This window comes from Chroicocephalus ridibundus, chromosome 4 (assembly GCF_963924245.1).
Source record: "Chroicocephalus ridibundus chromosome 4, bChrRid1.1, whole genome shotgun sequence".
Classification (NCBI taxonomy): domain Eukaryota; kingdom Metazoa; phylum Chordata; class Aves; order Charadriiformes; family Laridae; genus Chroicocephalus; species Chroicocephalus ridibundus.
Genome location: NC_086287.1, coordinates 5,123,790 through 5,138,592, shown reverse-complemented (window position 1 = coordinate 5,138,592; position 14,803 = coordinate 5,123,790). Strand labels below are relative to the sequence as shown.

Sequence of the window (14,803 nt, the reverse complement as noted above, 5' to 3'; positions counted from 1 at the left end):
TTATTTTTCTACTGCAACCATGTCTTCTTCCTTTGCAGAGATGATTCTGTGTAAGTTACTGATTTTATCAGCAGACACTGACATGTTCAGGCTCTCTCCCTTTGATGCGGCTGCGTTATTTGTCTGGACTCCCAGTTGCACATGTATTAGCTTCAAGCGCCCTCTTTAATTATCTGAAATCCAGCTTCTGTACCACCTTAAAAAGATGTGGCAAAATCACAGCAGCTTAAAAGTTAAGGGCCTACTATTTAGGAGAACCAAAGCAGTGGATACCCTGAGAAGAAAAGCCCACATCCCTTTGCAGACGTTTGCCAGTCCTTTGCAGCTCACCACCCAGGGGAACACAAACCTGGGCACAGGCCATCATACAGTGCTCCAGGTACGACAGAAAAAATGCACACAATGCAGCATTCGCTGTGTCATGAGCTCTGAGGACTACTTTGGGCAGCAAAAACTCAACCCTGCAAGCTACGCATGGTTCCATCACTCCATGCTATTTTCATTCCCTTAGTTTAGAAGATTAGGATGTTCTGTTCAAATGAAAACGAAGTATTTTAAGGACAATAATTTGCAGATAATAGTAATACCTAGAACAAATATTGTCAGCCATGAAAACTGAGGAGATAAGTAGGTCAGAGACCTACACATCAAAAAACTGCAAACACAACTTGTACGTCTTGGCTCCCAGCTTCCTCTTCCAATGGCTGCGCCCTACTGTCTGTACAAGCTTCAGCTGCTTTCCTTCTGGTGTACGCCTGCTCTCTCTTGGATGCTGTAATAGTTGTGGAGGAGGAAGAGGAGTTTGTCAACACAGATTTTGATCTCTCAGAGGTGTTTCCAAGAATTTGATCCATCAGAAGATAGAATTCAAATGAGTTTCTATTTTTTTTCTTAGGTTAACGTTTAGTCACGTCTCCCTTTTTCTTCTGTTTTTTTTCCAACAGTATTACAACATTGAGACGGTAACAATTGTCAAAAAATACTTCTAGTTGTGTATGTTACTCTCTCTGAAAAACACACTTCATAGATCTTAACTCCTCTCAACTTGTATGGGACTTGTATTAGCAGTTTCGAGCACACATGCAATCGCTGACACACAACCAGAGGCTAACTGGAAATCTTTAATGTAGGCTCAAATATGCACTTTGTGGCAAGGGAACAAAGACTAATACATGCTTGCACCATAGTCCTGTAGGCAGCGTAACACTTCACAGCAACCACACGTCTACATTTACACTGATATTAAAACCAGATTTAGGGTCCACTCATGAAAAGGACTGGAGAAGAATAAAAGAGGAAAGAAACAGAGGAGAAGGTCATACCTACGCCCCTCTCCTCTACCGGCTGCAAAGCCAAGTCACCCCATCCCGGTTGTTTTGACGTAGAACACCCAAGTCCCTCAAGCAGGTGGGTGTACGAAAGAACAAAGCTGGACTCCTCAGCCCCATGCTTTTCCAAACAAAATTCTACACAACCGGGGGAAAAAAGCAGATTATATTACCGCACAACTCTTCAATATGCAATCTAATTAATGAATGAAAACCTGTTGGGTATCTTCACTTGTTTTACCCTCTTTGGATGTGCGGTGTCTGAGCCCAAAATGTACACGTAGGCTGCTGATGGACGTAAAATTTATCCTCCTATGAAATGCTGCCAAAAATAGAAAGTCTGCAGTAACACGCAGCCCTGGAAGTTTCAAATAATCTATTTCATTTGCATAGCACACTTATATTTCCAATGGAAGTGTGAATAATCTTTAGACTTTCACACTGATTAGTTAAATTCTATTCTTTAAGAAAAAAAGTAATACCTTTTCTAGAGCTAAAAAAAAATTAAAATTTCCCATCTACCGATGCATGTTTTCTACACAGCAGTGCTGCTAGGAAGGCAGAAGCCATTTGTTGCCACACCGCCGCAGCAGAGATGCCACGGATTCCACGCAGAGAGGAAATATTCATAAATGCCACGTAGGGTAAGGCCGTTGCTTACCGTTACATGAACTTTTCAATGATACCGTCTGTACTGAAGGCTGTCTGTGTGTTCAAGTTCATCCAACTTAAAACCATTATACTTATTGCACAGAGAAAAGAGTAACTATCAATATTATTTGTCTAAAGCAGAAATCTTACCTGTGCGTCTAAGTTTTTGCGGGAGGAGGCAGGTGTGTTGGCATAGGAGCTGATAGAGGAGCTAGTGTTAATGTCATCGGTACTGAGATTATCTATGGTGTCACTGATCCCACTGCTGACAGAGCTGCTGTCATCCCAGCTGGAGAAAAAGGACAACGAAGGCAGAAAACAAGGGTCAAAAGACAAAACATCATTCAAAAGGAAAATTATTATTTTTACAAGCCTTATCCTACTTGTGGTTGCTAAATGAAAACGGTCTGCTCATTTTCCTAACTTATCTCCATTGCACTTCAGGTCTAAATTCATACAGCTCGTTGACCATGTGGTTGCCACAAAGCCTAATGAATACCATCATTAAGCCGGTAGCACCAATGATGCAACTCTCAGCGACTCAATCGAAAGTTTCTATGAGTCAACAAACTTTCACGCGACCCCCAAAGTTTCTGCCTGCGGTCCCAGAGCAGGGGCAGGCGGTGGTAAGAAGGCATCTCCAGGGAGGCGTAGCACTGACTTGCTAAGCTGAAACGCAGAGATGGCACTTAAGTGCAAGGAACTTTTGTTACCTGGTTGTTCCATAGACCTGGGCAACAACCTGGCTCTACCACTGATGGCATCACCGGTATCAGAAATTGTTAGTAATTGAAAGTTTAGTTATTCAACTGGCACAGAACTCTCCTGAGCTGGGCCAAACGTCCTTTTCAAGGAGATCTATGAACAGCTTACTATTGAGGACTACTTTCTTCCAGCGTGAGACAGCTTCAACATTTTCTAGAAAATGAGAAACACCCAACTGGAAGTTTAGGACACCGAAAGCACAAACAAAAAATGTCCATGCCCAAAGCGACTTGAGTGTTTAGAACAGACAGAATCAAAATGATCTAAAAGTCAAGCTGGATACTCCACTCCTAAAACACCCTTAAAAATAAGCTGCTTAAGGAAGAGATTTATAAACTGGCTTACAAGTGCTCCACCTCCAAGAACAATACAGCTGGGATTGAAACACTGTCCTGTAAGTACCTCTGCGAAGACATTTCAGTCCACTGATGGATAACTACTGCTGGAAATGCATGAATTTCATAGATCATTTGCAAAAGCTAGGGGCAAGAGCTCATCTCCTGGCAGTTCTCCAGCTATTTAACACCACCGCCTCAGATTTTGGGAGCTCCAGACTCTCTTCCCTATTCCATTTCTGTTTGCTTTACAAACTTGTAACAAAGAGATTGCAGTGAGTTTTTTGACCGTAGAATGGAAGCCATTCACGAACTGGTATACAGGACATTTAATATATGCATTTAAAATTGAACTGCGTGTTATTGACCTACGTAAAGAAAGGCAATCGATGTCTGCTTTCTTGAATTTTTATTCATAGCTTCACCACTGACTTACTATATAGCCTTACTATATAAGCTTTGGCAACTTTGAAAAGAAAAGCATTTTGTTTTTCTCACCTAGCATTACAAAACAGCTACCCGTACAGGTTTTAGCGATGCTTTAATAATTTTGAATTGCTTTTTGCTTACTTGGGAATATTTTGTTCCCCGACATGTATGCGTAAGGCCTTTCAGGGAACGGAGCACAGCAGCACAATTTGCTGAACCCCGTGAAGGGCAGTGGCCAAGGGGCAGAAAGGCTTATGGCGCGCAGCTGCTCCCTGCTACCGCTTCGTTCCCGGTTACGGTCCTCATCAATCTGCCAGCACGGTCATTTGTGCCAGTTTTCCCCCATTATCACCGCAGAGGCGGCCAGCTGGGAAGCTCAGATCAACAGTTTCAGCAAGCCAGATCGATTTTGCCTTCAGGAAATTTGGGAGTGCTGGCAGAGGACAGGGACGGGGAGGGACGGGGAGAGGCACCGGGACCAACCACCGACCCCTGCTGCAGGCTGCCCTGCGTGGAGCCATGAGGTGGCCCTTCATCCGGTGTCCTTCAACTCACAAAACCACGCTCCTGCCAGTTCTGATCGGCTTCCAGGAGAGCCCCAGCTACAGGCATGGCCCTGACTTCACAGATTTTCCAAGCGCTATTTGATAAATCCACAGACACTCCAGCCCTCCTGATCGGAAAGAAACTAGTCTACAGTGTTGGTGATGCTACAATTTAAAGGAGAGATATAATCTTTTTTTTTTTCCCCCCTAGATTTGCCCTCACCTGAATATGTTTAGAGGAATGCGTTGCAATGCAAAATAGAAGCGCATGTTAAAATAAAACTCCATATGCCATGTGAGACCCGTTGAGTCCGAGAAAGCCAGACAGATTCTACACAACAGTTTTATTTCCTGTTTTTATTTTCCAAAGTCTTTCTCATCATAACTGAATGAAAGTTGCATTGACCATATAAAGAAATCCATGAAATGTAAAGGGGAGGGGGGGGATAAATCATATTCCCCTCCCTCCCCCACCTAGCATGGAAAAATTGCAAACTTGGAAAAGAATGGAAAGACTTCTTTGAAGCACCCTTTTTAAGAGTAGGCAATTAAATATTATAATGCAAAATACTGAAAGTTATACTACTTCTCCATTTCAGTTTTTAACAACAGGCCCTATAGCTGATATTTACTTCTATTTCAAAACCTATAACATAAAGCAATTACAATTCCTACATTTCATAAGTCAATAAATAAGGTTACAAAACAAGTTATTAAAATAACCACATAAAAGAATATGCTCCTCAGTTTCCAAAGTTTTGTGTAAGAACTAACGTCTTCTTTTCTATTTCTGAACTTATAATAAAATCCTAGTAAGAATAATATCAGCAGTGCTAACGTTTTTCATGTTTAACTATTTAATTTTCTTCTTATGGAGATAGGATAATGGCCAAAAAACCCCCATAAAATAGAACAATGTTCTGAATGTACAGAAACGTTACATTTCCAACCATTTGCCATTCTTAAACTACCACAGGCCTCAGTTCATCAGCATCTAAAGAATGTGTCTAATGTTAATCATAAGTAGTTTTACTGGCATCAACCAGCCCTGTTGACTTCAGTTGGGCAATCTAAGGCATTATGGAAATATTTAAGTGCCCTTCTGAACCGGGACATGTGCCTAAGGACAAAGGTAGAAACATGCACCTGAATACATTGATGGTTGCGGCTTCCTCTGAAGTATATCCTGGGCTTTGAGTCTTTTATGTCTGAAGGAAACTATGAACGACTCAAACTCTGTATTTTCAAGTTTACTAAATTAAAATAGATTAGCCGCTCTGAGCGCCAAAAATAGATGTCTAGTATTTTGTCTGCCAGAAGTTAAGCAACGCAGCTTTTGCAGGCACGCTGATAACACCAAGCGATGGTACCGATGCGCCCGGCTGTTCTGACAAGGGAAGATGCTGTGTCAACTAAAACCAGACATCTCAGGTTTACGTTTATTTTTTAAAAAAGCCAAATCACTTAATTGGGGGTGGGGGAGGGAGGGGTCAGCCTCTAGCTTGAAGAACAACAGGATGTGAAGGAAGAAAAAACCCAACATCCTTAAGATAATTTAATTTAAAATAATTTTTAAAGCCTGTGTAAATAATTATTGATGCCTCCCTTTTGAGGAACTCCATAGATGGTTTTAATGCCAGTGAGATGCGTGTAGCGTTCACTGAACTCTGTAAATTAGATGACAATGCAAGCAACTTTATGAGCATATGGCATATACTGTTAAAAAGTAATGCAACTGAAGCACATACGCTGTTTAACCTGCTGTCAACGGTCCATTACATTAAGAGCTCGTCACCCCAAGAAGCCCATCCCACCGTATGTGGTGTAACATATAACAGTATAGGACACGCCACTCCCTGTGAGCATCTGCACACGGGTGGAGACTCCGGCTTCTCTGAGAGGACAGCATCCGTTAACAAATTGAGGTGCATCTCTTTCACATTGCTCTTGAAACAACCCCAAGCCCTCCACATAAATTAGTTCACTTTCACCTTGATTCAGTGCCTTGACGGTTAAAGTCAAAAGCAAGGAAGCAGAATGGGGAATCTAACAGCCCTCCTAATTACGGCGTTCTTGGCTCCCAGAGCCACGATAACATCTTTGTAATTTAGCTGGTGCAATTAATAATTTCTGATGTCAGCAAAAGTCTACTCAACCATAACCTGAAGCTGAAATGTTTGGGCTTTCCTTTCTCGATTTGATCGATCACCTGAAACTTTACTTTGATTACTGAAAATTACAAAAAAAACCCCACCCCTGAAAAGCGTACTATATAGGAAAATCAAACAACCACCCACTTAAAACCCACCACCACCATCACCTAAAAATTCACACAAGGCTGTCTCCTGCCCTCTATGAAACCAAGCACCCTAAGCACCCTCCTCTCCCTCCCCATCTCAGCCTGCTCGCCCTACTGCAACTAACATCGCTCCACTACAGATCGCCCACATGCACCACCACCAGGTCAACTACTCAAAGCTGCTTTTTGAAACAGGTTTGCAAAGCGGTGAGGCTCAGACTTGTATTTTTCCACAGTCTATCAGCACTTTTCCATCTTGCATAATCATCATCCACGGAATTGGCTCTTCTTTGTCAACTTGGACGGCGCACGAAACCATCCTGCGATCCTCAGGCCAGCCCCCCTCGCTGCAGAAACCATCCCCCTTTGCAAGTCCAAAGCAAAGGAGTCATTAAAAACCTACTAAATACAGCTATTGTTAAAGGCTGAAAATGCACCCTTCTCCACGGATGGGTGTGGATTTTAACTTTGCTGGATCTTCAGTCAAAACCAAAATTACAATGAGCTGCTGAAAAATACATTTGTCCAAGACAGGGCCTTGGGGCTTTACAATATTTCAAGTGGAAACATAGCAATTATCCTCTTCTACCTAAAAATTTAACTATTTATGAGTTGATAGGAGAACAACAAAAAAAAAAACCCAGCAAAAAAAAAAAGTCAAGGTGTAAACCCATTGAAACTTCACAGCATCTTCAAAGAATAAAACGGAAAAATAAAAAAGCCAGAAATATGTAAATGTGCTATAAAGTGAGATACTAAATGCTGCAGTTTCCACTGTTTTCTTCTGGGGTTTCCTGTCGCACTGACATCACTGTGTCAGAAATCCAAAAACCATCTACAGATCCTTGCGTGGTTTTCCTTTCAAAATGTTACGAAAGGTGACAAGTACCTGTTTGCAAAAGAATGGGTACTTCAAGAGAAGTTAATTTAACGAACATATTTTACATGGTTATTAATCACCCACCTTCTCCGTGACTTCAGTTACTCTCTTCTCATTACATCTCATTATAGGTATTTTAAAATAAACCACTTTGTTTCTAACCAAAGGTGGAGCCCAGGGGCAGGCCTGTTACCTTGAACCGCTTTGTAAAGCCAGACCATGAAAAGTGAAAAGTAAACCAGGCAAAATGAATATAGACCATTTCCAGCTGTTCTTTCTGGAGCAGAATCTAACCCTTTTAATGACATTTTTTGGTGCGGAGTTAAACTGCTGTAAGCACGCTGTGAGCTATTCTGACCGTTCTCATGTTAGGTGAGCATTCGGTTTGCCGCCACCAAGCCGAAAAGCAGCTCTCTGTCAAGTTCTGTGTAGAATTCATCCAAGATAAGGTTTCAGGATTGACATTTAAAATACTGATTCGTAAAAGAGAATAACTCACAGAAGAAAAATATCAATTAGCGTCCAAAAAGGCTGCGTAAGAAAAGATCTGTAGAAGCTAGAAAACGGCACGTACTCTTTTCGTTTAATCTTTTTATATCAGTGCTAATAACCTTATAAAAATAACACCGGATTTTATTTTGTCCCTTAAAATCTGACCAGGAATTTGACCAAGCCATTGTCCAACTCGAGGTGAACCCAGCTGAGCGCACACGCACAGGAGATGCTAAACCCAGCTAATCTCAGGGAGTTCACCATGCAAAACACCCTAAAGCTTGATGAAAGCAACCCGACTTTCTACTGAAACTCATCATCTCCTGCTCTAAAGCAGAAATTCCAACGGCATCTTCTTCACCTGCACACATTTTGCTCAGAGCCTCTTCAGTCCTTCACTCTTTAAAGTAACTAAACGCCCCATCCAGCACGACTGTATTCAGTTGTAAAATACCTGACTGGTGGAACTCGTTTTTTTGGCCATTGTTCCCAACAATGGCATTGCACAGCCTGGGGGGAAGGTGAGAACCCAGGGCAAGGCACTGCCTTTGACCCAGATGCGGGAGGAACACAAACTCCCAGATAAGTCTGAAAAATTTAGCATAAAAAGCTACAACCAGCTACCAACGCTTTTTTCCTGGACACACGACCCACCAACCATATTTTTGGCATGTCCCCTGAGCTCTGGCTGAGAACCTACTGTGTTTATAAAGCAGTTTATAGACCAGCTCTTACACTGGGTGCACAGAGCACCCATGCAGCCAGTGGCACCCCTCCCTCCTTGCTTTGAAGGCCATGGGATTGATACTCATCCCTGATCCTTTCTGTGCCATTCCAACTGATCTGAACCAGGGAAAGCCAGAAAGAAAAATCAGTGTTCTCATATTACAATAAGATCAGTGCTAAATCTTAGCTGTTATTACGTAAAAAAATATGCTTTGTTTGTTATGCCTCTGTTTCCAAGACAGTAAGAAGTGCTGAGAAAAGTCATCTAACGAAAGTCAGAAATCCCTGTTTACGTACAAAGCCCCTGGTGCTCTCCAAGAAAAGAAATCCCTGTGAAGTGGACAGCCTGCATGCGACAGCGATGGACTGAACCCACCCACGGGGGTCAAGCCAAAGCAGCTGGGGATGCTGCGATGGAGGATGGATGGCCCCAGCTCCCTGCGCTCCCCTGGGGTGAGGGAATGGGGAGGAGTTCCCTGGCAAAGACCTAGGTGTGGATCACCACTGCAACATGCCTTCTCCTCCCTCTGAAGCCAGGCCCCAGCCCAAACACCTCCCTCCCTCCTCCAGGCAGAGGAGAAGGTCCCCTGCCCAGGGACTGAGCCCATGCCCAGGAATGATGGAGAGCTATAGAATCATCGAATAGTCTGGGTTGGAAGGGACCTTAAAGATCATCTAGTTCCAAACCCCCTGACATGGGCAGAGACACCTCCCACCAGACCAGGCTGCTCAAAGCCCTCACCTCCAGGCACGGGGCATCCACAACTACTCCGGGCAACCTGTACCAATGTCGCACCACCCTCACAGTCAAGAATTTCTTCCTGATACCTAATCTAAACGTACCCTCTTCCAGTTTGAAGCCATTACCCCTCGTCCTATCTCTACATGCCCTTCTAAAAAGTCCCTCTCCGGCTTTCTTGTAGGCCCCCTTCAGATTCTGGAAGGCTGCTTATAAGGTCTCCCCGGAGCCTTCTCTTCTCCAGGCTGAACAACCCCAACTCTCTCAGCCTGCCTCCATAGGAGAGGTGCTCCAGCCCTCTGATCATCTTCGTGGCCCCCTCTGGACCTCTTATGACCACCAAACACCGGATTGTGCCTGTTTCTTTCCCCTGCCTTACTTTCTTCTCCCCTAAAAGCAGCTACCTTGGGGATCACATCACCCCCTTGTACAAATACAGTATTTAAGTTACGACATAAAGAAGGGGTGGCACTTACTGAAACCACTGACATGGTTTCTGACACCCATCTCCCACCCGCACGCTCCTCCAGCACTGGACTGAGCTGGTGAGAGCTCAGCAGCTCACCAGCAGTTACTGGTACCTGGCAGCCTCCTTCACTAAAGCCTCCAAAACACAATAAAGTTGGGCTTAAACACTGAAAATAATAGATTAGCTAAATTCTTACAGGACTGACATAACTAAAAAGTGGAAGGAAAGGAATGAAGGGTAGTATGGAAACAAAAATACGCAAGAGGCATTTAAATTCCCCGCTGCTGAGCAGGAAGATTCATGGGGCTGGACCCACATGCCTCTGTGACCACCTGCCCCCAGGCAGGGACACTTGTCCCTCAGCCAGGGCCACTCACCCACCCGTTCCCCCAGCACGAATGGCCAAGTGGGACCACTGGGCAGCCTCTCCCAGGGAAAGGTGGCTACTAAACACACCCACAGAACCAAACCCCCCAGCAGCTGGCAGCTCCTTTGCCTCCCAGTCTTGTTTAATCCCTCCTGATGCTGTAACTCTACTGACGCACATCTCGTAAGGTCTGCAGGCTGTCATCCCGAACAGGCATAAAATTAAGAAGTCACAGGCACGGAGACTGGACACAATTCACAGTCACTGCTGAAGTTCTTCATTATTCGGAATACATAAAATTCTACAGACATTCTTCTACATAAATTGATCAAGGCAAAAACCAAACCTGTGCACAGCAAAGCACAGATTTCACACATGAGAACTGCTCCTCTGGCACAGTAGGATCAGCCCCAGCCAAGCACATGGAGACAAAGATCAGGCGTACGTTTGCGCACACTTCCCCCACCAGAAAAAAAGGAGAAAAACACAAAATTTGCCTTTCTGCACACATTACAGCCTGCTGACGTATGTCTTAAAACAAAGCTGAACTTGGCAATAGGAGGTGTTAATTTGATCACAGGGCACAGCGCTGTCCCTCAGGAAGCTAAACCACTGAAAAACAACCGCCGTTATCACGCCAGTGATTTATAGAACAGACACAGCCATCACCAAGTGAAATACTTTATTCTCGGTAATATGGAGATGTGTGGAAGACGTCAGCTACTACCAATTCCTAAAGCAGGCTTTTTTTCCCTAGAAGAACTGCAACATCCTAAGTAGTACCCATAAACCCTGGTTTATGTCAGCCTGTAAAATTAACCGAAAGAAACTGCAAAAGGCTTGGGGGTAAGAAAGAAAAAAAAAAGATCTTCTAATCTTACTCGGACAAATCGAGAAGCCGACAGAAATTTGCACGGGAGGGCGAAGAACTGCATATTACGTCCTAAAGAGCAAGTGCACTCTGGGCTGCGATCTGGCCTGAAAGAGCCTCACACACGCCTTTGTTTCCCTGCAGAGTGAGCTCATTCCCACAGAGGTTCCTCCTTTGCACAGAAAGCAAACTTACAGGGCTAAAATATAACAAAGCCCCATAGTTTTCGGAGGCTGAAAGCCCGTAACGCTCGTGGAAAGATAGCCGGTTAGATTGCAACCTACGAGACGCTAATAAGTAGTTGATAAATCTCACAGGATCCTGAAGGAAGGCCAGAAAAAACAAAACTGTCAGTTTTCACATAAGGGATTTCCTATTACATTATTCAAATATTTTTAATCTCCTAAAAATGTATTGATTGCATGTAGCATGCCGCAATGCAAATGAAAGAGATGGTGCAGGGAGAAAACTTCTCAGATTTACTCCATCATCTGATGTGCTGCCATTGCTGCCGGCGCTTACAAAGCTAAACCTAACTTACACAAAGGTGTAACACAACACACTTCCAGGCTTTCAAAAGCGCAGAAAATCTCTTACCTTGCAATATTCCCAGGCCAAAGCACTTCTCCACCTTGTTGCCCATGAAGAATTCCAGCAAAGGGGCTTAGATTTATTTTGCAGGTTGATACCTTCATTAGGCTACCATCCAACACCCCCCTAAATAAAACAGCTTGTAACTTGACTATCTAGGAAGAGACTTGGGGGGGGGAAAAAAAAAAAAAAAAGTTGGAGCAAGGTTGTTTTCCAACAGAGCCCTCACCATTCAGCAGCTCTGAAAGACAGTGGAAAGTAAAGCCTGGCTGGAAGGTGATCATCAGAAACTTCCCCTAGAAAGAAATCTGATCCCTCAACAAAATTAACCTCTGAAGTGCTGAAAAAGTGAGAGGTCAAGGCTTTCTGCTGGGACTAGGTCATCTGTGGAGAGCTGTAACCTGATGGCAGTAAAGCAGGCAGAGGGGGTGCCTCCGGATCACCTACCGTATCGCATGAAGTAAAAGCCCATGTCAGCAACCCTGTACTCGAAGGTACTAAATGACACTATTTGTGCTCAGCTAAAAGACTGCGATCTCTAAAAGTGTATTTCCTACGCTGCTTTTACGGACGGATTCAACGACGTGACTGCTGCTGAAACAACTATAGTTTTATGAGAATATAGCAGGAGACATACCCCAAATCTTTTAACATAAAATATTTGAAACACCTGTAAAATACAATTATTTTTGGGGGGGGCCAGGGGTGGGGGGGGAGGGTAGAAAAACATTTTCAGTACAAATGGTACTGAAAATACCAATTTATCCACTTGTATCACTAATAAAGACCTTGTGAAACTGAGACAAGATATGTAAGATTTATCCGATGAGGGATTAAACACACTAATCCTCATTTACAGTTGTAAAGTAAGGGGCTCATTGTTTCCCTTTATTTCAAGTAGAATAGAGATGGGTATTTATACATCTTTGGTTGATAAAAACTTACAGTGGTTAGCATTCAAAACTCTTATTTTAGCCTAATATAAAACTCTTATTTTAGCCTAATATAAATACTTTCCAACGGGATTCTTCCCAAATCTCTGCGTTCTGCCGTACAGATGGGATTTTTTAATTCTAATATGGGAGATTACACCAGCTCTATTTACCGTGGGTAGTAATGCTCAGAGGCGCTAATTACCCTTATGCTAGATGCTGCGTGAAATAACCTGTAAACATCAGAAACCTGTAAGACAGTGAGAACTGGAAAGCTGGTCAGTTAGAGCCCATGTGGATGCACTGTTCATGGAGTCTCCTGTGCGCTAATGGGCACAGAGAAGGAAATGATACACGTACCCCCAAAAATACTAGAAATACAAGAGGAATGGTAATAATAACATAGATGACGGAAAACACAGTAGCGTTGGATAGCCATGACTAGTTGGGCGTGGAAGGCAGCACTGGAGCTTGGAGTAGAAGACTATTGCAAGAGGTCAGGGAGCCCACGGATGGATGAAGAGCCAAGGGACTGGTTCAAGGTCATTGCGAGCAGAACAGCGTCGGTAGGAGAAAGGCTACAAGTAGGTGTGCGAAGAGCCTGCGGAGAAGGCGTTGGAACAGGGCAACTGAGGTTAGGGGTGAGGTCTGGGAAGGTGGTCTGAGGCCGAAGAGAGACATCTGTCAGATGTAAAGCCACGGTGAGGACATAAGATGAACTCGACAGAGAGTTGAAAGTCGGGGAATTGGACTGCAAAACGCAGAGAACAGACTAGGGGAAAAAGGTCTGAGCTCATGAAATTAAGAGCGTATTACAGGAATATGCACAAGGAGAAGGGATTAAGTTCAAGATAGAGTCTATAGCTTTTATTGTATTTTGTTATTTAGATGGGGACACACACGAAACACTGACTCTTACAGTTACTGGCATTGACCAACACGCTGACTTCCAGCCAAATGGGAATACACAAGTCCGTTCCCTTTATTACAGAAAGAGTTGTTCACTAAACAAGAAACTCCATTTCTAATCCAACCAGGGTAGATTTCCGTTGTCCAGGTTACTGATGAGGGATCACGTCATGAAAAGGAGATGGGCAGCCTTTCAGACGGAGGAAATAGCGAAGACAATACCACGCTGTCCTCTTAGCCTCACCTCAAGAAAACCATCAATCATTTGGCCCAAAATCAGAGAGACGAGAGGGAGAGCAGTCAGAAGTCAGCTATATCCACGTATTTATGAATTCTGTCCAGCTTGGGTACCCTACCTTAAATAAAACGCGTCTTTTAGCACAATGCTGTCTTTTTGGCTGAAAGAGTTAAAATGCAAGTATTCAAGGTTATAAAATAAAGACTTTGTGGAGATATTCTGCTGCCAAAACCTTCAAATAAATGAGTCGCAGTCTGAGCTTGCCTTTCTATGCCGGAGTCTATATTTTAGTGGCCACGGTGTTACTATAGCAACACAGAGGACTGGCAATTTAGAAGCTGGTGGATGTGACAACTTGCAATTTAGAACAACACTAATAATAAAAGTGGCTTGGGAAAAGCATCATTTAACACAAATGTTTGTTTTAAAATGGAAAAAAGGCTGTTCATTTAATTCTTTTTTATTTTTAGGGTTTTCTTCAGCTGGACGATTACCTATATTAGGTTAGTCTGGTAGTGAATAAAAGACAGAAACATGACTCTTCTGCTTTTTGGTTTGCCTGCACCCTAGAGTGCAGTCAACGCACCCCCTTCACGATGTGGATGTGTATAAATGGAAAGCTGCAGATGTCATTATTTCTGTTGAAGATTGGATGAGAATCACACAGCTTTTTTTTTTTTTTTTTTTTAAAAAAAAAGTGTTATCCATAATGAAAGGGAAGGTAAAAATACTCATAGACTATTATTGATCCTTTCTTGCCTCTGCTGAGTTTAACCGGTATCCTTTATTAACAAATCCCGTAAACTGCTCTTCATTCATCACTTTAATCACAGAATAGTTACTAGAGATAACTCTCAGGTATTAACAGATTCTTAAAAGACTCACAACTGGAATAACATCCTTCTGATCTCTAACATCCTTCCTGTCTTTTATCAAAATAGTTCCCACAAACACGATGTTTCTTAGTTATCTGCTCACAGAGTTGTACAGGAAATTAGCCACTGACCTGTAGCTAATGGTAAATAAGAACAGCCAGAAATACTCTAATTCCAAAAATAATCAAATCTGAAATTGTAACCTAGGGGGAAAAAAAAAAAAAAAAAAGAATCCGAACATCCCATCTGTTGAATCACCAGCTCCAAATAAAACCAAAATCACAAGATTAAGGTACGGCGTTACTCTCCATACGCCCATCTACAGCCCCATTGTCCTCCGCTTTCCTGGCAGCCCTTACGCG

At 43.1% G+C, this 14,803-nt stretch overlaps 1 protein-coding gene across 2 annotated transcripts in view; it reads right to left on the bottom strand.

The window, feature by feature from the left end:
- The window catches only part of NAV2 (neuron navigator 2), a 234,703-nt gene that overhangs the window by 54,844 nt on the left and 165,056 nt on the right, over positions 1–14,803 (bottom strand). For both annotated transcript variants that reach the window (XM_063331285.1, XM_063331286.1), the window contains one exon: positions 2,130–2,268. In XM_063331285.1, coding sequence (XP_063187355.1) covers positions 2,130–2,268 — 139 coding nt within the window. The remainder of the gene's footprint in view (positions 1–2,129; positions 2,269–14,803) is intronic.